Source organism: Toxotes jaculatrix, chromosome 11 (genome assembly GCF_017976425.1).
Source record: "Toxotes jaculatrix isolate fToxJac2 chromosome 11, fToxJac2.pri, whole genome shotgun sequence".
Lineage (NCBI taxonomy): Eukaryota > Metazoa > Chordata > Actinopteri > Toxotidae > Toxotes > Toxotes jaculatrix.
Window position 1 is genome coordinate 582,771 of NC_054404.1, and position 24,730 is coordinate 607,500.

At 44.8% G+C, this 24,730-nt stretch overlaps 2 protein-coding genes and 1 long non-coding RNA gene across 6 annotated transcripts in view; 2 read left to right on the forward strand and 1 right to left on the reverse strand.

Annotated features, from left to right (window-relative positions):
* Positions 1 to 2,662: 2,662 nt before the first annotated feature.
* Positions 2,663 to 21,905, reverse strand: nfkb2 (nuclear factor of kappa light polypeptide gene enhancer in B-cells 2 (p49/p100)). 4 transcript variants are annotated; one of them, XM_041049263.1, is made up of 23 exons: positions 21,854 to 21,905; positions 19,974 to 20,098; positions 15,073 to 15,112; positions 13,702 to 13,780; positions 12,940 to 12,980; positions 11,887 to 11,985; positions 10,791 to 10,942; positions 10,282 to 10,394; positions 9,771 to 9,929; positions 9,304 to 9,408; positions 8,757 to 8,845; positions 7,534 to 7,672; positions 7,058 to 7,188; positions 6,220 to 6,493; positions 5,985 to 6,126; positions 5,765 to 5,879; positions 5,367 to 5,574; positions 4,913 to 5,082; positions 4,686 to 4,788; positions 4,423 to 4,607; positions 4,017 to 4,259; positions 3,659 to 3,770; positions 2,663 to 3,560 (listed from the first exon to the last, which is right to left on the reverse strand). In XM_041049263.1, exons 2-23 carry the CDS (start codon positions 19,988 to 19,990, stop codon positions 3,490 to 3,492), a joined length of 2,787 nt encoding a protein of 928 aa, XP_040905197.1. In that variant the 5' UTR covers positions 19,991 to 20,098; positions 21,854 to 21,905; the 3' UTR covers positions 2,663 to 3,489. The 4 variants fall into 4 exon arrangements, with proteins under 4 accessions (XP_040905197.1, XP_040905193.1, XP_040905195.1 ...); XM_041049259.1 differs by having other exon boundaries at positions 6,220 to 6,489; positions 7,015 to 7,188; XM_041049261.1 differs by lacking the exons at positions 19,974 to 20,098; positions 21,854 to 21,905 and adding an exon at positions 16,357 to 16,490 and having other exon boundaries at positions 6,220 to 6,489; positions 7,015 to 7,188.
* LOC121189312 lies at positions 4,979 to 7,165 on the forward strand. Its single transcript, XR_005894866.1, has 4 exons — positions 4,979 to 5,103; positions 5,337 to 5,612; positions 5,745 to 6,695; positions 7,027 to 7,165. It is a non-coding gene; the product is annotated as an uncharacterized LOC121189312 (long non-coding RNA).
* A 1,190-nt stretch (positions 21,906 to 23,095) lies between the features above and the next one.
* LOC121189310 (prolyl-tRNA synthetase associated domain-containing protein 1-like) overlaps positions 23,096 to 24,730 on the forward strand; it is a 2,383-nt gene continuing 748 nt past the window's right edge. Inside the window, exons 1-3 of the mRNA XM_041049267.1 lie at positions 23,096 to 23,332; positions 24,117 to 24,242; positions 24,713 to 24,730. The exon at positions 24,713 to 24,730 is cut by the window's right edge and continues 72 nt beyond it. Of these exons, the coding sequence (XP_040905201.1) occupies positions 23,252 to 23,332; positions 24,117 to 24,242; positions 24,713 to 24,730 (225 nt within the window). The 5' untranslated portion in view covers positions 23,096 to 23,251. The remainder of the gene's footprint in view (positions 23,333 to 24,116; positions 24,243 to 24,712) is intronic.

The window sequence follows — 24,730 nt, forward strand, 5'->3', positions numbered from 1 at the left end:
AGTCTTCACACACATCTGCTCTTTGCTGAAGTTCTAGCATCGAGTTTGAAATGAGACTCTTCAGATTTCTGTTAGTTTTACTGGTTTGTGATCAGAAACAAAATGCTGGAATCTGCGTAATCTGATCCCGTCACCAGACTATCTGAAAACTCTGAGGGAAACTTGAAGACCTGGTCTGTGTGAAGACCAGAATGCTGTCAGGACAGAGGACAAGTCTTTCTGAGCCTTCGGCTTCAGTGCAGCTGATTTCTGGTTGATGGCCGTTTTCCTGTGAGCGGTGGGATCTTCCAGACAGAAATCAGATGCTCGTGTCGCTGCTGTGAAAACCTCCTCGGACTCTCGGTGGAAATGAGCCTTTACAGTCAGTGTCTGTAGAACAGGAAGCACCGAGCTCTCAGAGGGACAGACAGAGGAAAGTGAGACATTTCTCAGTTCGTATCTGGACCTGCGACTGATCGTCTCCCCTCTGTTCTTAAGTGGCTCAGCAGGCTGTAAAGACACTAAAAAACACCACAGAGGACTCAGGAAATGTCCAAACACTAATAGGTGCTGATGGAGTCGAAGACCAGGTGGAAGAATTGAAATGTCTGATTGGACGGTAATCTTAGGGAAAAGTGAAGCTGTTGACAGTGGCGTTCAGTTTCCCCTGTACTTTGGGGAATCAGTCACCAGCTGACGTGGCGTCTCCGGGTTGTTGCTCCTGGATGTCGGAGGACGTTTGTATAAATCTGAACCTTTCTCATCATCTCAGCTTCAGGCCACTGGATGACCTTTGAGCCTGAGTTGTGGCGGAGCTGCGAATTCAGTTCGTCAGTTTTTATTATCCTCAGATTTGGTCCAAACTGGACTGACTGTCCTCACGTCTCTTTCTGATCGTGACGACCTCCGGTTTCATTGGCTTCAGTGTGTCCCTGAGAGTCAGTGATTCTGTGAGTACCTTTGAAATGATGACCACACCTTTTTAAAGACCTCTGTGGTTGGTGCGACCACAGTGACGATTGTCCAGCTGCAGGACTGAAGAGCAGAGAGGACGTCTCCGCTCGTGTGTCCCAAAATCCGTCCATCAGCCTTTTTTCTTCATCCACATCATAAACACGAACATGCTGACAGATGCAGGAGGAGTTGAATCAGTCCACCAGCTGCTGCAGAGACGTTGACAGACAGCAGGGTCCAGATTCATGTCCCCGCTGTGCTGTTTGACCCCCGCTGGGTCGTATTTACCCTCAGATATCCAGTAACACTTGTGTATTTTCAGTGTATTTTCCGCACTGTGCAGTGTGAAGCAGCATAGGACGAGTGTGTCAGTCACACTTTCAGCTTTCAGCTCTTCGTCTGTGTCCAAACCTTGTAAATAAATGTACAAGTTCACATTGAGAAGCCATATTGTAGTTGGGCTGAAGGCCTAGCTAGCGCTCGCTGCGATTTAGGGCGCTTTGTTTCGATATTTTCCAGTGGAAGCAGATGTTGAATCGACAGGTTTATTTATTCTGGTCGTCGTCGTTTCCCGATCAACGACTTTCTGTGAACTTTTCCTTTTTTTTTGTTTGGCTTGGCTGTGGCCTGATTGTTTGCTGCCAGCTCGCCGATCGGTAGCTGTACATACCGTCCACGTCCTGTGAGGTTTTGGTCGTAGTGAAACACAGACATGTTTGTATTGTTTTGAAGGCTTAGAGGCAAAATTAAAACTCTCTGAAAACTGAGCCTGAGGTCTGAGCGTCGTCTTTATTCAGAGCTTCAGAAACAGCAGCATCTGTGTTTATTCAGCAGCTTTAACTTCAGGTCGTCAGGGTTCAGATTAAAATGTCGTCATTTTAATCTCAATTCTGACTTTTACGGTTTTTAGAGTTTAATTTCTCTTTTAACTGTTTTAGATTTGATTTTATGTTTGTCTCATGAGTCTGACTTTGTAAATCATGAGTTTTGATTTTATTAGACTGTCAAAAAACGTATTTATTAAGTTTGGCTTAAAATCTTAATTTTAACCATTTTTATCATTTTCAAAATTCTGACGTGAATTTTAAGACGTAATGTTTCGGTTTTACATAAATCTCAAATTTAGACTTTTAAAGTAAAACGATTCATAATTTTGACAAAATCTGTTTTAAATGTAAAATTTGACCTGGTGTTTAATCATTTTGAGTTAACCAACAATTTTAGATTTTAATCTAGAATCTCTTAAAGTAAAAATGTTTGACAACAAATCTTATCAGTGACAAAAACAAAAACATTGATTTTGAATAATTTTTTGTAATTTTGACTGACGTGACTCTTGATGTGACTGAAATTTGACTAAGTCATAATTTTACCTAAACAAGTTATTGTCATGATTTAGTTTCTCAAAAGTTTGATTTGTCATTTTTGACTTTAATCTCATAATTTTGATTTTAAAAAGTCAAAATTTAGACGTCAAATAAAAAATTGCCTCATTTTTACTTCAGTCAGAACTCGAACACAGAATCTCGTCGTTTTCATCTAAAGTATTTTTTGTCGTTTTAATCATTTTTAGTTAAAGGACAGTTTTGACTTTTTCAGTAAAACTTAAGAGTAATTTGTAATGAATAATTAATAATCACCAAGTCAAAACTTTGACGTGTTGTGGTTTTGACTTGAATATTAAATGTATCATCGTTTATTCATCACGATATAAATTAACACGTCATAGTTTTACTTACAGAGTTATTCTTTATTTGTCATTCATCACATTTAACATTAACATTTGTTTTTCTGGCATGAATCAGCTTCCATACAATGTCTGATGTCACTGAATGAAAGCTGAAGAGGTGTCACACACTGAAGGACAGAGAACCAGGTGAGTAACCTCTGATGACCTCACTGCTCGGGCTGTAACAGGTGAGACGCGCTGCGTTCCAGAGCGAACAGGAAATTGGAAATTCCATTTTCCATCGAGGTGAAAAAGCAGATCAGCTCTTCGGGTCGCAGCTTCTCGGTTGTCAAGTTAACAAGGTAACACACGACACACACTCTGAACACAACACAGGTTTACGGCTAATGTTCACCCTCCAAACACTCAACAGGAAATAGTTCAGGTGAAAGTCTGTCCTGGGAGGAAAATTTAAGGACTTTCAAGGTGTCGTTCAGTGAAACTTGAGGACTCCAGACTGTCATTAAACAACGCACAGAATTAAACTGAAATAATTACAAGAAGAACAAAATATAAATTAATGAAAAATGGAAAGAAGCTAAAAATGGAAAAACGGACAAAAACCTTTGATACCTATGTTACATCCTGTGCTCAAATAATTCATTTGAACCTGTTATTTGACTTTTTATTTAAAACGCACTTCAATTCATTTTTAAAACTCATGTTTTCGGTAACTGTTGAAAAGCTGCGAGCTCTCCCACGTTAGCATCGTTAGCATGTCGGCGTGGTTTCAGTCTGCACATTAAAGTCCAGCTCTGCAGAGTCCTGGTTCAGGATGAGATGATGTTAACGAAGCTGCTCCCGCCTCCCGTTCCATTTCCTGCTCATCACTGATTGGCTGCGGACGGTTCCTCTTCTTCCATTGGCTGGCTGCCAAAGCCGCTGTCGACCGTGGTGTCTGATTGGACAGGAAATATAAACAAGGTGAGCATGACTTGAGTTGTGGGCGAATCCTTTCTGCTCCTTGTGACGATGGTTTGTGCGTTTTCGTGTCACCTGTGCTGTGTTTGTCGTCTCGTAGCGTGGTGTTCCTCAGCAGCCGGACGCCTTCGGACAGACCCAGAGACTGAAGAGCTTCGACCAGACCTTCGACGGGACCCCCCCCCAGCTGGACGCAGACAGACACAGGTCATCAGGGACACGGATGTAACTGACATGTTTAGAATAAACACCATTTCCCAGAAGCCCACAGCAGCTGCAGGTAAAACCTGAGCTAACACCGAGGAAACTGGTTTGACTGGTTCATGTGCTTCAGCTGAACGTTAAGGTTTGTCCTGCTAATCACAGCTGATTGGTCCAGAGCATCAGCTGCTGCTTACCTCAGCCTCTCTGTGGCCGTGAGCTGTGATTTTACCTTGTAGTGCTGCAGCAGGTGGCGGCAGGGCGTAGGACTGTCCTGGTACAGGTGAGTCAGCGTCATCATCCCCAGCTTCTCCGCCAGTTTCTTCCAGGGAACGTCTCCGATGCTCAGCACCTCCACTAGTCGGGACAGCGTCTCCTCGTCCAGACCCGAAGCCTCCACCTCTTCACTGCTGCTCGGTTTGATCCTTTTACGACTCGACTTCGGACTCTGTTTGGAGGTTAGCAGGTTCCTCACCTGAGGAGACGAGGAGAGGAGGTGAGGAGTCAAGCAGGCGAGAGGAGACAAGAAGGAGAGGAGACGAGAAGGTGAGGAGACAAGAAGGTGAGGAGACTAGGAGATGAGGGGAGAGGAGGTGAGGAGACAAGGTCAGCTTTATTTTGAAGGTAAAGCTCGTTACCTTGGTGCACTTGGTCAGGTCCAGGGGGGTGTGTCCCGCAGGTCTCTTGCGAGGGTTGATTGGCTGTGAGGTGGCGGCCTCCGGCTCTCTGACCTGCTCTGCCATCGGTTCTTCTTCGTCTTTTTCCTCCTCACTGGAGTCGCTGAAGAACAGCGGCTCGTCGTTCTCCACGTTCTTGTCAGCACCTGAAAAACAGTCTTTGTTCAATCACCTGTTCAGGTGTGTGTGTTCTCCCTCAGTTAGTGTGAACCTGAGCGTCTCACCTGCAGCGATGAGCATGGCGCAGAGGGTCGGGGAGCCCAGACTGGCTGCCAGGTGGAGCGGCGTGTTTCCTCCGAAGGTGCAGGCGTTAACGTCCGACTTCAGCTGCGAACACGAGAGAGAGACGGATGTTACCGACGTGTGTGTGTGTGTGTGAGACAGTGTGTGTGTGTGTGTGTGTGTGTGCGTGAAGCAGAGTAAAGACCGGAGAAGCTGCCGGGCGTCGTACCTCTGTGATGAGCATGCACGCCACCTTGAACAGGTTTTCTTTGATGGCCAGGTGGAGGGCGGTGTTTCCGCTCTTCAGCTCGAGCGCGTTGATCTTGGCTCCGCTCTCCACCAGCAGGCGGAGGCAGCGCTCACCGTCCCTCCTCACCGCCAGGTGGAGAGGGTGAAGACCTGACAGAGACGGAAGCACAGGTAACACTTTAGTTTCTGCCTCGCGATCGTCAGCGACTGACTGCCGCTGGCGGCCATCTTACATTCTCCAGCCGCGAATCGAAAAATCGTATCAAACATTTTCAGGTTTCGATCATAAAGTGATTTAAGGAACCAGCAACAGGAAAAAGTTCCTCATATGTAAATGAACTGTCTGTCCAATGTCCTGTCAAATGAGGACAGCGATCAGCTCATGTCTCACTCTGTCCTCACAGGTCAGTGACACGACCTCAGAGTCCTCTCACCGTGGAAGTCAGGGGTGTTGACCAGGTGGGCGTGGCGTTCTCCCAGGTGAGCCAGCAGCGTGCGCAGTGTGTTGTAATCTCCGGCCAGCGCTGCCAGGTGGAGGGGGCTGCGTCCGTCTTTGTCCACCAGGCTGGGGTCGGCCCCTGCCCTCAGCAACACTTCCACTACCTTCACCTGCCGGGTGATCACTGCCAGGTGGAGAGGAGTCTGCAGTGACCAGAGGAGGGGGAGGAGTTATCAGTCAGGTGAGACAGTTGGTTTGGTGGACGTTTAGAGACACCTGATTCACTGCAGGTTCACACAGCATAATGTGGACTGTCCCTCTGTCCCTGTCCCTCTGTCCCTGTCCCTGTGTGACTCGGTGCTATGTGCTCCAGGCCTGGGAGGACTGATGTACCTGCTGGAGGCGGTTTGCCATGTTGAGGATGTTTTGCTGCTGACTGCTGAGCAGAGTGTGGATCAGCTGCTGGATCACAGCCGTCTGCTGGTGGATGATGGCCAGGTGCAAAGGACTGTGGGAAGGAAAGAGCCAAATCAAACCACGACACAGACGATCAAACTCAAACGGCTAACAGCTAACCCTTTGCTCATCTAACATAAAAGACATCCAGACTCACGTGTCTCCGTTCCTGTCCTGGACGCCACAGAGGTGCCTCTGGATGGCCAGAAGGACCCGGGCGTCCCCGGTGCTGCAGTACTGCAGCAGGGCAGCAGTGGTCTGCCTGGCGCTCTGAGACGGTCTGCTGTGAAGGGCTGCAGCTGGAAACACAACACAGACGGACAAGGGTCAAACCCTGAGCGCACAGTGTCCTGCTCCTGTTAGCAGAGCCGTCTCCTCCTGCGGTCTCTTACCGATCTGAAACAGCTGCTGCTGTAGTGGTGACCCAGTCTGTCCAGTCTGTCTGTTCTGTCCTTCATTCTGTCCATTCTGTTCAGTCTGTTCAGTCTGTGTAGTCTGTCCTCCAGTCTGTCCATCAGCTTGTTGCTGGGTAACAGCTGTCTGAGGGGTGGAGCCTGGCATCTGAGTCGCTCCCCCGCCGCTGAAGCCTGTGAAACCTCCGGTAAAGTAAACTCCTCCTGTTCCTCCTCCTGCTCCGTTCATCTGCTGGTTGAACTGGAATCCTGCAGAGGGAAACAGAGTCCGCAGTCAACTCCCAGTTCTCCCAGTCTGAATGGACACTGGACAGAGGGAACAACCAGCTGCAGGGTCCAGGAAGCTGAAGGATCAGTCTGAGCTGAGACGTTCAAAACTCTGGAATCATCACACAAACTACACAACGCGTCCGCACAACACGATGAAAATACCCACAAGTCAAAATCCTACGTACGTAAGTACAGTGGTGTTTTCAGCTAAATGTACAGGAAGTATCACAGTAAAAGTACTTCCTGTAGTGAACTCTGATTCACTGTTTTCAGTTTTCTTTAATCAGATTTTAAAATATTGATCATTTGAACAGTTATTGAAATGAATTGATTTTTTAAACGAGTCAGAAAAGTTTGGAAATGCTGCTTTGATATTTACCTGTATTTTATAAATTATAAACTCTTATTGTGAAAAGTAACAGTCAGATGAGCGTGCTGTTAAAGGAGTGAATGTACTTAGTTACTCTGACCCACTGACTGAACAGAGACATCTATGATCCTTACCTCCTCCTCCAGCTCCTCCTCCAGCTCCTCCTCCAGCAGCTCCTCCTCCAGCAGCTCCTCCTCCAGCTCCTCCACCCCCGAAACCTCCGGCTCCTCCGCCTCGTCCTCCTCCTCCTCTCCAGGGTTCATAGTGAGGCAGCGGCTTCTGCTTCTTCCTCAGCACCTCCTCTTTGTCTGCAGAGCGGAGGAGCAGAGAAAAGAAAAAAATTTTCTGTGAAGGAAATTTAAAAGTGGGAAGACAGACGCCGGTTCGAGAGACGAAAACATGTTGATGTCTTCGCCCAAAATTGCCTCCTTTTTTCACTGACATGATTTTGCTGCAGACTGAACATGTGAGCGAGGACTGAAACTAGATGCGTGCCAACCTTTTCCACTGAGGGAAACCCCAAATCTGTGACCTTCAACCCAAAAACAAACATCTTCCTGTCAGTCTTCCCTGGGGGCGATTTACAGGCAGTAAGTGTGTGTGTTCCGTACGTTCTGTTAATGCTGCGATGTGTCCCCGCTGTGGACGCTCACCTTGGACCTGTGGTATGTAGGTGAACTGTTTAGGGTCGCTGCTGTCGCCTGCCTTCTTCCTCTTCAGCTGCAGGAAGACGGTGACGGGCCGCTCGATCTCCGTGCTGTGATACGGCGGCGTTCTGAACACGATGGCGTACTGAGGAGACAGAGACGAGGACACACACTCTGTACGTCAGTGTGACTGAGACACTGTGACAAACAACACTCTGAACAGTCAGTGAGCAGCACAGACAGACAGACAGACAGACAGGATGGACTTTAACCTGGAGGAAGGTGAGGACGGTGTGAGAGGATTCTGTTTGTTTCATGTTTGATTTTCGTTCTCTCAGAGCTAAAAGTTACATGTGTGGGGTAATTTCTGACTCATGTTCTCAGTTCCAGCCTCCACATGTTTGAGCTGATCCCAAACCAAATATCTCAATCAGGCATTTAGCTCTGCAGACAGTTTTTCAGTGTGTGAAAATAAATGTTTGACGTGTCAGACGTGTTTATCTGTGAGACGCCCATAAGCATGGCAGTGTGTGTGTGTGTGTGTGTGTGTGTGTGCGCGCGCGTGTGTGTGTGTGTGTGTGTGTGTGTGTGCGCGTGTGTGTGTGTGTGTGTGTGTGTGTGTGTGCGTGCGTGCGTGTGTGCGTGTGTGTGTGTGTGGGTGCGCGTGTGCGCGTGTGTGCGTGTGTGTGCGCGTGTGCGCGTGTGCACGTGTGTGCGTGTGTGCGTGTGTGTGCGTGTGTGCGTGCGTGTGTGTGTGTGTGTGTGTGTGTGTGTGCGCGCGCGTGTGTGTGTGTGTGTGTGTGTGTGTGTGCGCGTGTGTGTGTGTGTGTGTGTGTGTGGGTGCGCGTGTGCGCGTGTGTGCGCGTGTGTGCGTGTGCACGTGTGTGCGTGTGTGCGTGTGTGTGCGTGTGTGCGTGTGTGCGTGTGTGCGTGTGTGTGCGTGTGTGCGCGTGTGCACGTGTGTGCGTGTGTGTGTGTGTGTGCGTGTGTGCGTGCGTGCGTGTGTGTGTGTGTGTGTGTGCGTGTGTGCGTGCAGTTTGAAGGAATTCCCCCGCTGAGCTCAGATGAACAGGAGCTGCTGTTTTTCTGCCCATTTTGTTTCTTTTGTTTGTTGTGGTTTGAAAACACTCAGTGTTTCCTTGCTGTCACTGACAGACAGTGTGTGCGTGTGCACGTGTGTGTGCATGTGCGTGTGCGCGTGTGTGCGTGGTAACACGCAGACTCTGTACCTGTTTGTGGACGTCGGTAGGTGAGAAGTCACCGAACGCCTCCCAGCCTCCATCTTCGTCTTCCTCATAAAAACGGATCTCGATGTCATCTGTAAGGTGCAGCACAAAGCATGATGGGACTTTTCAGAGACAGAAAAACTATAAAACTAAAACATTATGAAAACAAACCCAGGAAACCAAAGAATCAACTTTATCACGTTAGTGCTCAGACCACGATCAGGTGAGATCAGGTGAGATCAGGTGGGATCAGGTGAGATCAGGTGAGATCAGGTGGGATCAGGTGGGATCAGGTGAGATCAGGTGAGATCAGGTGAGATCAGGTGGGGGCACAGCCTCATACTTGGCTCAGTCTGAGTACAGACTGAGTTGTGGGCAGTCTGAACTTGAGCGAGGCAGACGTCCTGCATCACCTTTGGTTTTACGTGGTATTGCTTTGACCTTTCGTGACCTTTCTGTCATCAGCTTGTTTGTTTCAGCGTTCTCCTCAGAACACGTTTCAGATAGCGAAGCGTTCACGTTCATGTGCTTTAGGTTCCGGCGTTTTCACCTTTCTGGACTTTGTCACAGAGCAGGAAGATCTCGTCTCCTCCGATCACCGTGCCGCACGTCTTATCCATCCGGGAAATCTTCAGGTTGGAGGCGTTTGGAGACTCTGCAGGAGAAACAGCAACAGAGCGGATTATTCACAGCAGAGTCTGAGTCCTCGTTCGGTTCCTGCTCCTGTTCCTGTGCTACAGCAGATGTTTTGCACTGGAGCAAAAATCACAGAAGAGACAGTGAAACAGAGACAAATGGCTGTAATGTCCTGAGGCTGAAGGGGACGTCTTCAAATGTCTCTGTCCACACAAATTAAATCAACAAAATCCAATAAAAATGTTCAGTGGAGGTGAATGACCTTCGTTTGTGTTGCATTTAGAAAATTCTCTTTGCAGCCCCCCCCCCCCCCCCCCCCCCCCCCCAGACAAGCCCACCCCCCACACTAACGCCAGCGCAGCCCCTGGACGTTGGACTCACTGCTGTCATAGATGGGGTTGGAGACGACAGGTTTCAGCGCTCTGGTGAATCCTCCGTTACTGTCCTGCAGGTAGGCGGTGAACTTTAACCTGACGATGTTCAGGTCCATCACCTTCCCCAGCTCCTTGGCCTCCTTCATACAGGTGCTTTCCTCCACTTCTACAGGAAGACAGGTGGCAAACATCAGACACACCTGAGGCCTCATCCTTCAACTGTCTGTCTGTCTGTACTGATGCAGCTTTTCAGGCTTCAGCTTTTCAGGGTTTATTATGACTCCACAAATACAGCAGGTGTGTGGAGGCTCAGGTGTTTGTACCCGTCAGGTGACGGTGTGTGGAGGCTCAGGTGTTTGTAACCGTCAGGTGACGGTGTGTGGAGGCTCAGGTGTTTGTACCCGTCAGGTGACGGTGTGTGGAGGCTCAGGTGTTTGTACCCGTCAGGTGACGGTGTGTGGAGGCTCAGGTGTTTGTACCCGTCAGGTGACGGTGTGTGGGGGCTCAGGTGTCCTTACCTGTCAGGGTGCTGTGTGGTCCTTTCTGTCTCTTCCTCTCATCTTTCAGCCTCTTGTACAAAATCTCAACGACACCTTTCTTGGTCACATGGAGGATCCCCAGGTTACTGAACCTACAGGAAGTGACATCATCAGTCAACGTTTAATCTCATAAGCTTCCACAGGTGTTTGATTATTAGAATTATGGTTGTTATTTTGGCAATTTTCTTTTTTATTTATAATAACAAATAATAATAACTAATATACAGCTATCATGGAAACCAGTCACTGGTTATAAATATAAATATATTTCGCCGCCAGTAAAAGACATTTCCTGCACTTGTAACCTGAATTTGAACAGAAAACTCTGACTTCCTCTTTGGACTTTTTCTGCCGCAGAAATTACTGTTCGTCAGAATCATCATGAGACGAGGAATAAAAACGTTCGGGAGCTTCTGGGGATTCTGCTGCTGCAGCTGTTTCATGTTTCAGTTTAAGGTGAAGATGCTGTGATGTGATTGGATACTGACGAGGCGGTGAGGTCGTTGGGGCCAACGTCGAGCGTGCAGGTGCCCTTATCGGTGCAGTGACGTCCCACCAGACTGTGAGCGTGGACACGAGGAGGGTCGGTGTGGGTCACCAGCTGGACCTCCACCCGGGCGTGACCCACGTAGTTATTAATCTGAGACACACACACACACAGGAAACATTCAAATCTCATCTGTGTTTCCCAAACGACTCAAGTCTTAATTAGTCGTAACTCATCATCGATGTTATAACATTAACTATAACTGATGAAGAACTGACTGTAAAGCTGCAGTGATTCATTTCTGACCTTGGAGCTACGGAACAAGCTAAAACACATGTAGTTATGGCAAACATCTGATCAAACATCTGATCAAACAGCTGTTTATCTCCACAGATCACTGTGATCCTTCATCTGGAGTGGTCTCTGAGTCCACCTGAGGACTCTCAGTCCAGCATCCCTCTCTTTTAGCTCAGTGTTTGGTCTCCACCAGCTCCTGAGGGAAGTATCTGTCTCTTCAGCTGCTAAATGCTGCACCATGTTCAGCAGCTGCTCGGACTGAGTCTGTCTGCTGTGTGCTGCTCAGCAGGTCGAGGACAGAAGCTGTTTACAGCTTTTATTTTGAAAACATTGAGACTGAACTAGACAGGAAATGTGCCATAAATCCAAAACTAGGAGGTAAAAGAGGCTGAAAAGCTGCAGAGAGGTGACACTTCTCTGTGCGTTCGTTACTGCCAGAGACACTTTGACGTTTCACAGCCATCATAAAATCATTGATCGGTAAAATGAAGCCAGCTAATGACGGAGCTGGTCAGCAGGGTTAAAACGCTGCACATGCTCAGTACCTCACTGGATGATGTGCTGCGTTCATGAATTTCCTTTCCTTTGATGTTGTGTGTCAGTTCTTTGTTGTGTGAAGTGTCTCAGTGCTTTGAAAAGCTCTTCTTTAATAAAGTGTATTATCGCTCACGTGTGATTTCTCCCACGAGCTGAGGTGGCGTGTCCCTTTAATAAGAACACCTGTGGCTGCTGTGTGTGCAGCGGGTGTTTCTGACATGTGTGTGTTTAACATGTGTTTCAGTGTGGTTGCTGTTACCCACCTTCACGGTTGGGTAGGTTCTTCTGTTCTTCTCGCTTGAGGCCCCTGGAAGCCCGCCATGGGACGGACCCTCGCACTCATACCGGAAACGAAAGCCCCTCTGGTAACACACGAGACACACACACATTTAACACACATTTCGACGGTGTGTGTTTCTCAGCGCTGAGACGAGGTCAGATTTATCATTTTACATTTATTTATGGAAATAAACTTCTCTGATAAAGTTGGCAGCTCCTGTTTACACCTGTCTCCTTTCTGTCTCTAGCTGGGGACCGTGACCCAGAAACCAACCGAATTTAGAGCTGCGATTAGTCGATTATTCAATTAGTCGATTATTCAATTAGTTGATTAATCATTTAGTCGATTCACAGAAAATGAATCTGGTCGAAATCTTGTTCGTTGATTAATTCAGATTCTGATAAAAGTCCTTTATCAGTTGAAAGCTGGTTGCAGCTTCTCTGAGGTGACGATTTGCTTCTTTTCTCCGTTTCCATAAATAAATTAATCATAAATATTCATCGCTGTGTAAAACTGGTTCTTTTTTCTCTTCATACCAGAACTGACTGATCTGAAAACAGACAGTCAGAAGACTCAGCGTCTGTCGCTGCAGTCACATGACCTTTAGCAGCAGAAACTCCCTGACTTCCTGCCTGTTTGTGCTCATCAGCTCAGTCCCATGTTGTTATATGACTGTTGGGAAAACCCTGGATTAAAGGAAGTGACAGCTTTAGCTAAACAGGCCGTTTGTTGTTGTGTTTGCTCTTCAGTCTGTCACTGGATCCCTTTAGTCTCACACATTATAACCTGCATGTTACAGCAATACACCTGCATGATGTTACATATTCATTTCTATATTTACATATTATATGATATTGCATATTATGATTCTATTTTCCTACTTTACTGTTGTTTTTGTGCTTTAATATACTGCACATCTTTCCTTTGATTTCTATTATAAACACATTACAGTAGTTTTATTGTATTGTATGTATATGTTACAAATACACTGCACATGCATCATTATATTGAGCTGCAACGATTAGGTGTGCCTCACCTGTTTGGGCTCTTCTATGATCTGGATGTAAGGACCATGAGCTGAAACAAACAGACTGAGTTAATGACCTGCACAACTTTTCTGCTTTTTGTTCAGTGGTTACAAAAAACAGTTTCTGAATTTCACCATCAACTTTCACGATTTCATCAGCAGCAGGACTTTTTACACTTAGTAGAAGGTGGAAGGAGGTGGTTTCCCTGTGAGTAAGTTCTAGAAAGTGTAGCTCTAACTCCCAGGTGGACAGACGAGTTCTTATTGTACAAACAAGAGGATACTGCAGGAACCTCATAAGAATTTGCAAGTACTAAGATGTTCTAGAAATTGTAGGTTTCATTTTCCCAGTTCTAGTAAAAGGTTCTGAAATGTCTGACTCGATGGTGAGTCTTAGAGGGTTTTCTAGAAAGATCTGGGCACTAGTTCCATCTGTTCCAATGTCTGAAACAGAAGGTTCTAGAGACTGTAGGTCTTGCTCAAATGTCTTACTGCTTGTTCTATTTATGAGCAAGGACTTCTACAGAAAAACTGACTTCAGCAGACAGACGTGGAGCTCAGGTGCTCTCACATGGTGATGGTGCTGAGAAAGGTTAAAAGTTCACACCAAGATTCAAGAACTGTTCCTCGGATTAATTTCTATAAACTGTAGGTCCTGATGTTCTAGCCAGAGGCTCTGGGGAGAAGAGGTCAAACAGGAGGTTCTAGAAAACTGATGCGTACACAGACAGACTACAGGCTGGACTACTACATTTTGATTTGATTGCGTACCTGTCTCAGGTATGTAGGGTTCAGTCTTTATCTCCACCGGAGGAGCAATGTACTCATACGGCATGAAATTCAGCCCCAGCTGAAAAACAAAAGATATTTTCAACTTTTAGAGGCAACAGAACATCTGTCAGTTTGTGAATGTACCTTCAGATCTTTAATTCAATCCATCAATCAATTTTCAACAACTTTCTATTGTTTCTGTGAAGCTGTCAAAGTCATGAAGGATGAAAGGAAGAGAAAAGGAAAGAAACCTTGTCATTTCAGGGGCTAAACACAGTTTGTTCTGGTGAATGATTTTCAGCTATCAGTACACAGTGACACATCTCTGCTGTCAGGTACCAAATGATTAGGTGATTGATCAATTACATGATTATATGAATCATTTCTTCAGTAAAAAAACAAAAACAAAATATAACGTAAAGCTGAGCTGCTGTTCTCACACCTGAGACCGAATCTGTGGCTTTTTGGGCTGAGGACGTTTCTCACTGTTTTCATACAAACTAAAGGTTAGCTCAGCTAACATTAGTTCAGCTAACATTAGCTCAGCTAACGTTGGCTGAGTTAACATTAGCTCAGCTAACATTAGCTCAGCTAACGTTGGCTCAGCTAACGTTAGTTCAGCTAACGTTGGCTCAGCTAACGTTGGCTCAGCTAACGTTAGTTCAGCTAACGTTGGCTCCGCTAACGTTGGCTCAGCTACCATTAGCTCAGGTTCACCTTCTTTGTATCATTCTCTTTTTGCGTTTGTACTTTTGTGTGTCTGATCTGTTCCACCTTCATTCACTCTGAAATAAAACAAGCTTCAGAGGAAAGATGATGTGAGCTCAGACTCAAAGCAGGAAACGACACAGAAGTTCCACATGCAAATCATTTCTGCTCTGCAGCATCACAGCTGGAATTTTTCTCTGCTGTTTGCATCATGTTGAAGAAATGACACCTGTAGACTCTTCTGATGAAAGTGGATTAAAAATACAACTATGACTAAAGTTCAGTGAACACGCTGACGAATGAATGAATGAACGTGATGCATTAACTCGTTAAACAGATGTTTCTGTTTGTCAGCTCTGTACGGCTCCTTGTGTTTGTGGTTTCAAAAACTTTATCTCTGATTTCACAGGTACAGATGGCCTCTGTCACACTACATCAACAACAACAATAACAACTACAACAACACTGCTGCCAGGAAACATTCAGACATCACATTCGCCATACACTGAATATTTTGACCATTTAAAAAAAAGTCTAAGTTTAAGAAAATCTAAGCGAGTCTTATTCAGTGAAAGACTTGTTTTGTTCGTCCAATCAGACGAGTTTCAGCTCTGAGAAACTGTCAGCATGAACGATGAAACAGAAAAGGAGAGAAGGACTCACGTCATGGTCGGCGGCGTAGAGGAAGTGAGCTTCACTCATCCTGCAGAACAAACAACAAAGAAACAGATCAGCAAGAGGATTTAAACCTGAGTTAGTTACACACACTACACAGGTGTGTGTGTGTGTGTGTGTGGTTCCCTCTCTGACCTGAGTCTCTGTAAACCTTCGTCTGTCCCAACACGAGCACCAACAAAAGAACCAGGAAACAACAAATCAACAAAAACCTGCAGCAGTTTCACTTTCACATGTCGAACAAACTGACGCTGCTGCTTCTTCTTCTCTGCTCTTTAGCCGTCGCTCTCTCTCTCTCTCTCTCTCTCTCTCTCTCTCTCGCTCTCTCTCTCTCTCTCTCTCACTGCGTGTCTGTGTTGTTCTACCCCCCTCCCCTCACTCTGTTTTCAGTCACTTCCTGGAAGTGGCCGAGCTGAGGAAAACCCCCAGAATTCCAGATCAGCACTGGAGGGGGGCGTGGTTACACATGATGATGTCACCGCTGCTGCTGATAATAATACAGGCTGAGAAACCAGATTCCGATGAAGGGAACCAGGAACTGGTTTGTTCCAAGAACCAGACGGGAGGATGGGGGGGTGGGGGGGGCAGAACCCCAAGACGAACACAGAACAAGAGCAAATCTTTCAGAAAAATCAATATTAACATGCCAGACACACACACACACACACAAACAATATACTGTTAATATATAATCAGTATATATATATATATGCATACAGCACCTTTGAATTTGACAGACAGTTATGTTGTTAGCATGTTAGCATTTAGCTCCTGTCTAAGTGCAGCCTCACAGAGAATGGCTGTAGGTTTTTAGCTTGATTAAAGATGTAATCACTTCTGTAATTTCTCCACGACACTAAATTTCGTCTGCACGTGCTGAATGTCCTCCAGTGTTTTCTTTCTGAGTCCATCAGCTGATTTTGTGACTGTCTTGCTACAGATTTGTGATTTAGCTCGTAGCTCCGACTGAAGCTGAGCTCTGACTTTTAAAAGCAATGATTTCAACTTTATCTCTGTTTAACTGCAGAATGTTCCGGCTCTGTCCGGGACGTACAAACTCCTCTCACCCAGTGACACTCTCGTAGAAATCTGTGTGTCGTCTGCTTATGCTAAGTTAAGCTGTTGTTTTCCATGGTCTGAGCATGTGGACAGACATCTGGGATTATGCCTGACATCTTTACAGACCAAGTATCAAACTGTTTAACTGAACAAATGAATTACCTAGAAACAGCTTCAGTAGGAAACAACCAGAAAACACAGACGCACACTGACCTGATGTTTCATATTCAGACTTCCAGCTTCTCTTTTTTTTCTTCTCTGCTCACTTTTCTGTCTTTTTGGTGTTTTTTGGTTCGTGAGTTTGATTTCCTGTCACTCTGCAGCTCTACAACATCACAAAAAACCCGCCTCAGAGCAGAGTCTGACTCAAGTCTGATCTGAATCGTTCTCCAGACTTCAACCACATCCCCCCCATGCTGGGACAGCCCCCAGAGGACCACAGCCAATCACGACAGCAGAGACGGCCGCCATTAACATAAACTGCCAGCCGGTACAGTATGAGCACACGAGAGAAAACCCAAGGGGAAGTTTGTGCCGGGGGTATTTCTGAGTGACTCCTGACCTCTGCAGGAATCCACTGAGGTGATTTCATGCTACTGTTTCTCTGAAACAGGTCGACCACATGTCGATGAACCTTTTCTCAAACTCACCCAAAGCACCTGGGACAGGTTAATGTCAGAAATATCACTGAAAAAAAATCACAAATCATAACTGAAATTCTTTGTAAGCTGAGTATTTCTGGGTTTTGGTTTGTCACCCTTGGCTCCAGAAAACATTTTCTAAACTGAACTAATAAATCAATAAAATCTTTTCATCATCTGTCTGTTTCCAGGCAGAGACACCTGGACGTGGGGACTCACACCTGATCTGTGGCCGTCTGTGATGGGAAGAGGGACAGACATGTTTAGACTCTTTATTTTTACTTTTACTTCTCTCTGCTGTCTGGTCTGTGCAGCTCCGTCTGCAAAGCACTCTGAACTGACCTGAATGAAAGATGCTGCACAAATAAAGTTTGATTGACTGACTGACTGAGAAGGCAACAGGCAGAGACTGGAAAATATTTTTCCTTATTGGTGTGAAGACAAACACAGGTGGACATTCACCTCTTTGCTGTCTGTGGTTCAGATCATGTCCATCATTTCCACATCGAGTAAAACAAGTCGTCTTCCCTTTTTTCTGACGACACTTCTGTCCTCTAACTCTGAGCTGAGCACCTTCTACCACCTAACAGAGCTTTTACTTGAGCACAGTCTTTGGCTACAGGACTCACCTGTGCCAGGACCTGAGTCTGGGACCCGGCAGGTTTTAAATCCGGCTCCTGCTCTAAATTCATCTGCTTCTCTCTGTTCTGACTCTTTTCCATGAACAAGCACAAACGTGTTCCTGTTTCTCTGTTTTGTTTCTTCAGCCTGCGTCAGAAATAAACTTGAGTTTCATTCTTTCATTCATTCTTAAACCTCAGGTACATGTCTGCAAATACTAAGATGTCTTTATGTTTTTCTATTTTTACATTATTTATATATTTGTATATTATTTGTATTATATTGTTCTGTTTGATATTGGAGTATATGTAAACTGTAAGGGGGGTATTGCAATATTTCTACTATTTCTTCACTATACTATACTTTTTATTTTTTGTTTCACTTCATTAATCTTATTTATTTTAGAAACATTTTTCTCTTGTGAACACGCAATTTTCTTCTTTTCTTCATTTTCAGTTGGGAGTTTGCAAGTAACCAAAGAATTTCCCTACGGGGATTAATAAAGTTTATCTGATTATGAGTTAACGTCTGCTGGTTGTCAAGGCAACAGGACGCAGTTTCAGGTGATGACCTATCAGCGCTGATGGAGGACTGTCACCTGACCTGTCACCTGCACTGACCACAAAAGCAGTGGTAGAAAGTAACGGAGTGTATTTACTTTATACTAAACTGTGCTCAGATTAAACTGCAAAATCAGTTACTGTAAAAATACTTAGTTACAGCACTGAAAACAATTAGTCGATTAATTATGATTAATTATTCCACAGAAAATTAATCTGCAACAATTTTGTAAGGTGAATAATTGTTTTACGCCAAAGGGTCAAAACACTACTCAGATTAATCAGATGAATCGATAATGAAAAGAAACTGTGAGTAAAACGTCCTGAATCAAAGTGAAACATCTGAACCATCGAACCAGCGACACAAAGCACCTGCTGCCGTAACTGCTCTGATAATCAAACAACTAACTAACTAACTAACTAACTAACTAGACTTTACTTCCTGAGGAGACTCAGGTCCTTCAGTGTTTGCAGCAGGATGCTCCACATGTTCTACCAGTCTGTAATGGCGAGCACCATCTTCTTTGCTGTGGTGTGCTGGGGTGCTGGCATTAAAGCAAAGGATGCCAACAGACTGGATAAACTCATTAAAACAGCGGAGTCTGTTGTTGTCTTTAAACTTGCCAACCTGGAGGAGGTGGCGAGGGACAGAATGCTGTCAAAGCTGAGGACAATCATGGACAGTCCCTCCCACCCACTCCATGAAACTGTGAACAATCTGGGAAGCAGCTTCAGCGACAGACTTCTGCTACCACGCTGCTCTAAGGAACGGTACAGGAAGTCATTCCTGCCATCAGACACTAAAACACATCTGTGTCTGTGCTCACAAACCTGGACTAACGCATCATCTAGGGTGCACTATAAATCTCAGTTACATTAACTGTATATATATGTTATATATGTATTGTATATGTATATATATATGTATGTGTGTATATATGTGTGTGTGTATATATATATATATATATATATATATATATATATATATATATATATATATATATTTATATATGTGCAATTGTCTGCTGCTATGTGTGTGTGTGTGTGTGTGTGTGTGTGTATGTGTATATAAGACCCCCTCCTGTATATATTGTATTTCTTTTACAAATGTATTTTTCCTTTATAGAATGTATTTATTGTCTCCTTGTGACTGCTGCTACAAACGAATTTCCCACGGGGATTAATTAAGTATCTCTATCTAACTAACTAACTAACTAACTAACTAACTAACTAACTAACTCACTGACTCACTAACAACTGAAGCCACCGTGGAGACGCGACGCGCCGCCTCAGATGCAAAGACCTCACGAGTCGATCGTCGAGTTCGTTCATTAAAACTCATTTTGGTCTCAGACATCATGTTTCAGTTGAAGAACAGACTGAGATTAAATTCACTTCGAACTCCTCCTTATAAACACTGAGGTCCGGGTCCGGGTCTGGGTCCGGGTCCGGGTCTGGGTCCGGGTCTGGGTCCGGGTCTGGGTCAGAAACGCCACTGTTCACGATTTCACTACATGGCCAAAAATATGCGGACATCTAAGACTGTGCTCCCTATGCTCTGCAGAGATGCTGCTGCTGTCTGATCCTTCACAGTATATTTACACAGCAAACTGCACCGGCAGCTCAGAGGCAGCAGCACACTGAGCCAGCTGTAGGTGACGGGGGCCAGGAGAAGGGGGTGTGGCCTGACAGACACACCTGAGCCACCTGGAGGTGGGGTTGCTGCAGCCACCTCTCTCGGGAGGCCTCGGTGACCAGCTGAGTCTGACTTCAGTGACGCTCTGACTGTTCATCAGTTTCACAGTTTAACCTGAAGATTCGTTTCGGGAGGTGGAAAACTCGCTTCCGGTTTCAGTCGCTGCACCAGGCTCCGGACCGTGGCTGCAGAGATTTGCTCCCATCAGCACAAACCGGAAAAACCTTCACCTCACAACAAACGTCAGGAAACCAACTCTCTGGCGCGTTTCAGTTAGTTCCTCTCCTCGTTTACGGCCCAAACCAAACGTACCTGAGACCCCCGGCCATGACGCAGCAGACACGCTGATGAAGAGGAAGGTAGAGAGGATGAGGCTGATGAAGGCTCAGCTTCTTGCAGCACGAGGCTGATCTGTTCTTCCTCCTTCAGGGATTTTCCTGCAGACGCCAAATCAACAGTTAATCACCAGTCACAGCTCAGTGTTTGTGTGTGTGATGGAGTCATTTCTAAATACATCAGTGGGAATTTCCACTCCTCGTGTCGTCCCGCTGCTGCTCCGTGGTAATCTGGGGACAATCCTCGATTTCCATCCAGACTGAACAAACTACAAACTGTCGAAGGAGCAGTCCGACATTTTTCTGTCTCCCCCAGAATCAGTTATTTCAGATGGATTTCAGTTTCACCTCTGTGACATGTTTTAGCCAAACACTGGAAGCAGAGGGAAACTGCTGGGCAAAGTTTCTGCTGTCCGTCAGCTTAAAGTGCAGCTTATTCACAGGTAGCTGGACCTCCAGCTGCAGCTGCTGCTTATCTGAGCCAGTGCAATGTGTTTTTTACAGTTAGGCGATCATTTACTCTGTAAAACGTCCATCATACTTCCACAGACCAACAGTGAAGGCTGCTTAGCAACCGGACCCACCGGGACAGACCCACCGGCTCAGACCCACCAGGACATCATTTGGACATACATTATCTCACTGATCACAGACTTGTCAGGGACTTGTTGGGTCCTCCGTCCTCCGTGTTGCAGCACTGGTCTGGTGGCAGTTTACGATCATACGGTCGAAAGCTCTGGGGAAAAGGCTGTGGACCTTGAGTTAGGATCCACACGGTGTGAGTTAGGACTGAGCTTTGCTGCAAACATTCTCATCTCTGGTTTGAGTCTTGTGTTTGCTTTATGAGCTGCGACCATTAGTTGAGAAAATGATGTTCCGAGGAATCGATAGTGAAAATAACCCTCAGGTTAATGTTTTTATCCAGCTGCAGGCAAAACGTGGCGGCACTGACATGTCAATCAAGTTTACAATCATATGATCAGACAATCAATACGAGTTCTAATCAGGTTTTACAATAAAAACGCAGTCATCCAAACTAAATTCATCTCGGATCAACAAATCAACACTTAAACCTGGATTAACCAAACCACGCTTCAACAAACCAGAAAACCAGACAGGAAAACAACAGAGAGCGGCACAGAGAATCAAACACACGATAAAATACCCAGAAAGTTCTATTAACACAGAATCATAAATAAAGTCAGAGCAACCGTTGATTACACAAACTCAGAATCCCAGTTTCCTGATCTGTAATTTTCCTCTCAGTTACACAATCTGATCAAACAGCAGCAGCAGCGACACACACTTTCCTCCACATTAAAGCTGTTTATTTTACTTTCTGCATCATTTCACCTGTAAAAGCACACACCTGTTCAGATTAAACACCAACGAAGCTTTAATTTATTTATTTTTTTAAATTTGTTTAATTTAATTTAATTTTATTATATTCTATGTTGTATATTTATACACGTTGCACTGAAAGGGATGCTTTTCATCTCGTTGTACATGTAAAAGATGTATAATGACAATAAAAGGCATTCTATTCTATTCTATTCTATTCTATAAATCCAAACAATCCTCTGCTCATCTGAACTCTTCATGTTTCAGTCTTTGAGTTTAACACCTCAATCTGATCTGACAGCAGATTTCCATCAATTTGAAATCCAGCTATAACTGCTGTTTTTCTCTGTCTAAGGTCAAGTTTGGTTGTTTTTAGCCTCAAAAATGCAGATTTTAATTCATATTTCACTCTGATCCTTAAACCTGAGTCTGAGCCTGAGTCTGAGCCCGAGTCTGAGCCTGAGTCTCAGCGAAGCACAAATAAAAAACCTGAGGCTGAATTTAAGTGAGTTTTACCTGAGTACAGCTGCTCTCTGTCTGCTCGTCCACCTCCGCGAAAAACACAAATCCAAACTGAACTGAACCACAAATCAGCCGCAACACACCTGAAGCGTCTTCCTGTCTATGCTTTTCAAAATAAAATACGTAAACGCTTAAGAACCTCTGCTCTTACTTTATTATTAGGGCCAGAGGGCCCTGTTGTATTATTTTTATTTTTATTATTTCTACTATTAATTGTTGTTGTTGTTATTTTAGGTCATTAAACGCAAAACGTGCTGTGCTCCTATCAACAGCGTGAAACGGAAACGGCGTCGACGTACGTTTTCTGTCTTTGTGTTTTTGTCAGAATAAGCTTCAAGTGTCTATTTAAAAGTTTCATTTTGTGTCACTTAACAAAAGCTTTTATTTTTACGGGTACTTCTCTAAACCGGAAGTCGTTTCTCCGTTGTCCTGTACGCGCCTGACGCAGCTAAACTCTGTTGTCATGGTGACCAGAGCCTGTCAGTCAGAGCGGAAACCCCCGGAGCTCGAGGGGAATTCCGGTGCCACGTGGCAAATACGGAGCGCTGATTGGTGGAAGGAGGAAAACCCCGCCCGGCGGACACATTCTTAAAAAACAAACAAACAAAAAAAAAGAACAAATAAATGAACAGAGTAAAAATAATTACGGTACGTTTGTGAGTCTCTTCCTCGTCGGTTAAAAGCTGCGCAGACGCAGTGAAAACCTGTTTTATTGATTTAAGTTCATTTATTTCGGTGAAGCTTCTTTATATTATATATATATATATAGTATATATATATAGTATGTATATATAGTAACATGATATATAGTTAACAGTCAACTTGCATATTTTATTTTATTTTATTTTGTCTTATTTTACTTTTATATTTATTCTGTTTTATTTTTTTTTTGCACTACTCACTACTGGACCGGTACCATTTCATGTTTCATCTGCACGTCACTGAATATTTTATATTAGTACATATACATTCCTTGTATGTGTACCTGGCGAATAAAGCTGATTCTGATTCTGATTTATTACTCTGATGTAATCATTGTTCAGCCTACACCTGCATGAACAGCCAATCGCTGAGCTCCGGTTAGAGCAGGTGGGGCTGAGTCCGCGTCTAGTTTTAACACAGCACCATCTAGTGGAGCAGTTATAATATGACATAGTCACTGAACAACTACAGCGACACCTGCTGGGAAGTTTAGACCACTCCTTCTCAATTCGCTCCTTGCACAATATGGGGATCGCTGACGTTGGAACTTGAGCGTGTGGGCTAGTACTTCCGGTCAAAACTTCCGGTGATCTAACAGCGACAGCGGAAGACACTGTCTTATACAGTCTATGGGTGACTCTCAGTCCTCCTCTGTTTCTGTGCCTGGGTTTTAAACCGTGTTCACGGAAGATGTCAGAGAATCTGCGGCCGGAGCTGGAGAAATATCTGGATGCTTTAAACATCCAGACGAGCTGCGTGGAGCATCCGCCGGTAAGACTGAGACTGAAACACGGTCCACGCGTCTGAAAACAAAATGACACGACTAACTGTAGCAGGGTTAGGGTTAGGAGAGGACCACAGTGCTGGAGTGTCTGTCTAATTAGGACTGAATCGCATTAGAACTCCACACACTTTAAAGTTTCCTTGATTCCTGTAAATTGCATAAACGCCCTGAAACATACTTAGAGACACTGCTTAAATTAGAATGATTCATGTTTTTATTCGGCGTTATCCAACACAATGAGTAATGTGTAGTTTCCGCTTTGGGAAGACGTGTGTCTTCTCTGCGACATCAGATTGTTAATAGGCTGAATTAACAACAGTCCTGCTGAAGAAACTGGGAGCTGCACTACCTGTAACTTTACCAAAGGCGTCATTATGAAATACAAAGCTTGTACTTTTTGTTTTCTGTTGCGTGTCCGGTGAGTGATTCTATAACTTGTTTGACACGTGTTTGCTGCAGCAACCTGCAGTCACCTGCAGGGGGCGGCAACAGATAACTTATAACAATCAGCATCGTGTAGAGTCTTTCAGGCCCCCCCCCAACACACACACACACACACACACACACACACACACACACACACACACACACACACACACAGGTGCTGTAGTTTCACCATTCATTCATAGATCAGAGGTTAATGAGCCAAGTTCTTATATTTATTATTTAAGATTTTAACAAACTGGTTCCTTATACATTTTTATTAGAATTTAAAAAGTATGGTTCATAGAGTTTTTCTAACCCCCCCTCCCCCCCCCCACACACACACAGGTGTTCACCGTGGAGGAGATGATGCCTCACCTGCAGGAAGTGAAAGGAGCTGTCACTAAAAATCTTTTCTTGAAGGATAAGAAGAAGAAAGGCCTGTGGCTGGTGTCGGCTCGCCACGACCGCCAGGTCAGCCGCCATCTTACCGGATATATGTAAATGAGCAGATATAAACAGTTAGGTGACAGTCTGTGACGTCCCAGCTGACACAGCTGGTTAATCAGAAAAACACTGAAGAGAAACTTTCACCTTCAGTGTGTCAACAATAACATGATTGATATGAATGATTAATAAAGTATCTCTATCTATCTATGATGTACATGACACTAAACAAATAAATAAGAATGAAGACGTCATCAAACTAATCAATACTTTTTCTCAACCAAATGAAAAACTGGTTGAAAAACCTTCATAGTTTGTTCAACATCTGCATTTTTCACCTTCAGTTCAACAACAGTAACCAAAGGTTACAGTTTATAGTTTGAGGGAAAAAAGACGTGAACCTCAATGTAAATGTTTAACTCCCAGAATCCCGCTGACATGTGCACTGCAACAGGAAAAGAGTGAAGAAACCCATAATCCTCTCTGTTCCTCTGCAGGTGAACCTCGGTGACCTC

What these genes read in the sequence shown, in the direction of transcription:
- nfkb2 (XM_041049259.1), bottom strand. An exon ending in ACCCTACATACCTGAGACAG is followed by an intron (nt 12,981 to 13,701) that starts GTACGCAATCAA and finishes TGTTTGTTTCAG; the next exon opens with CTCATGGTCCTTACATCCAG. An exon ending in CAACCCCATCTATGACAGCA is followed by an intron (nt 9,409 to 9,770) that starts GTGAGTCCAACG and finishes TTTCTCCTGCAG; the next exon opens with AGTCTCCAAACGCCTCCAAC.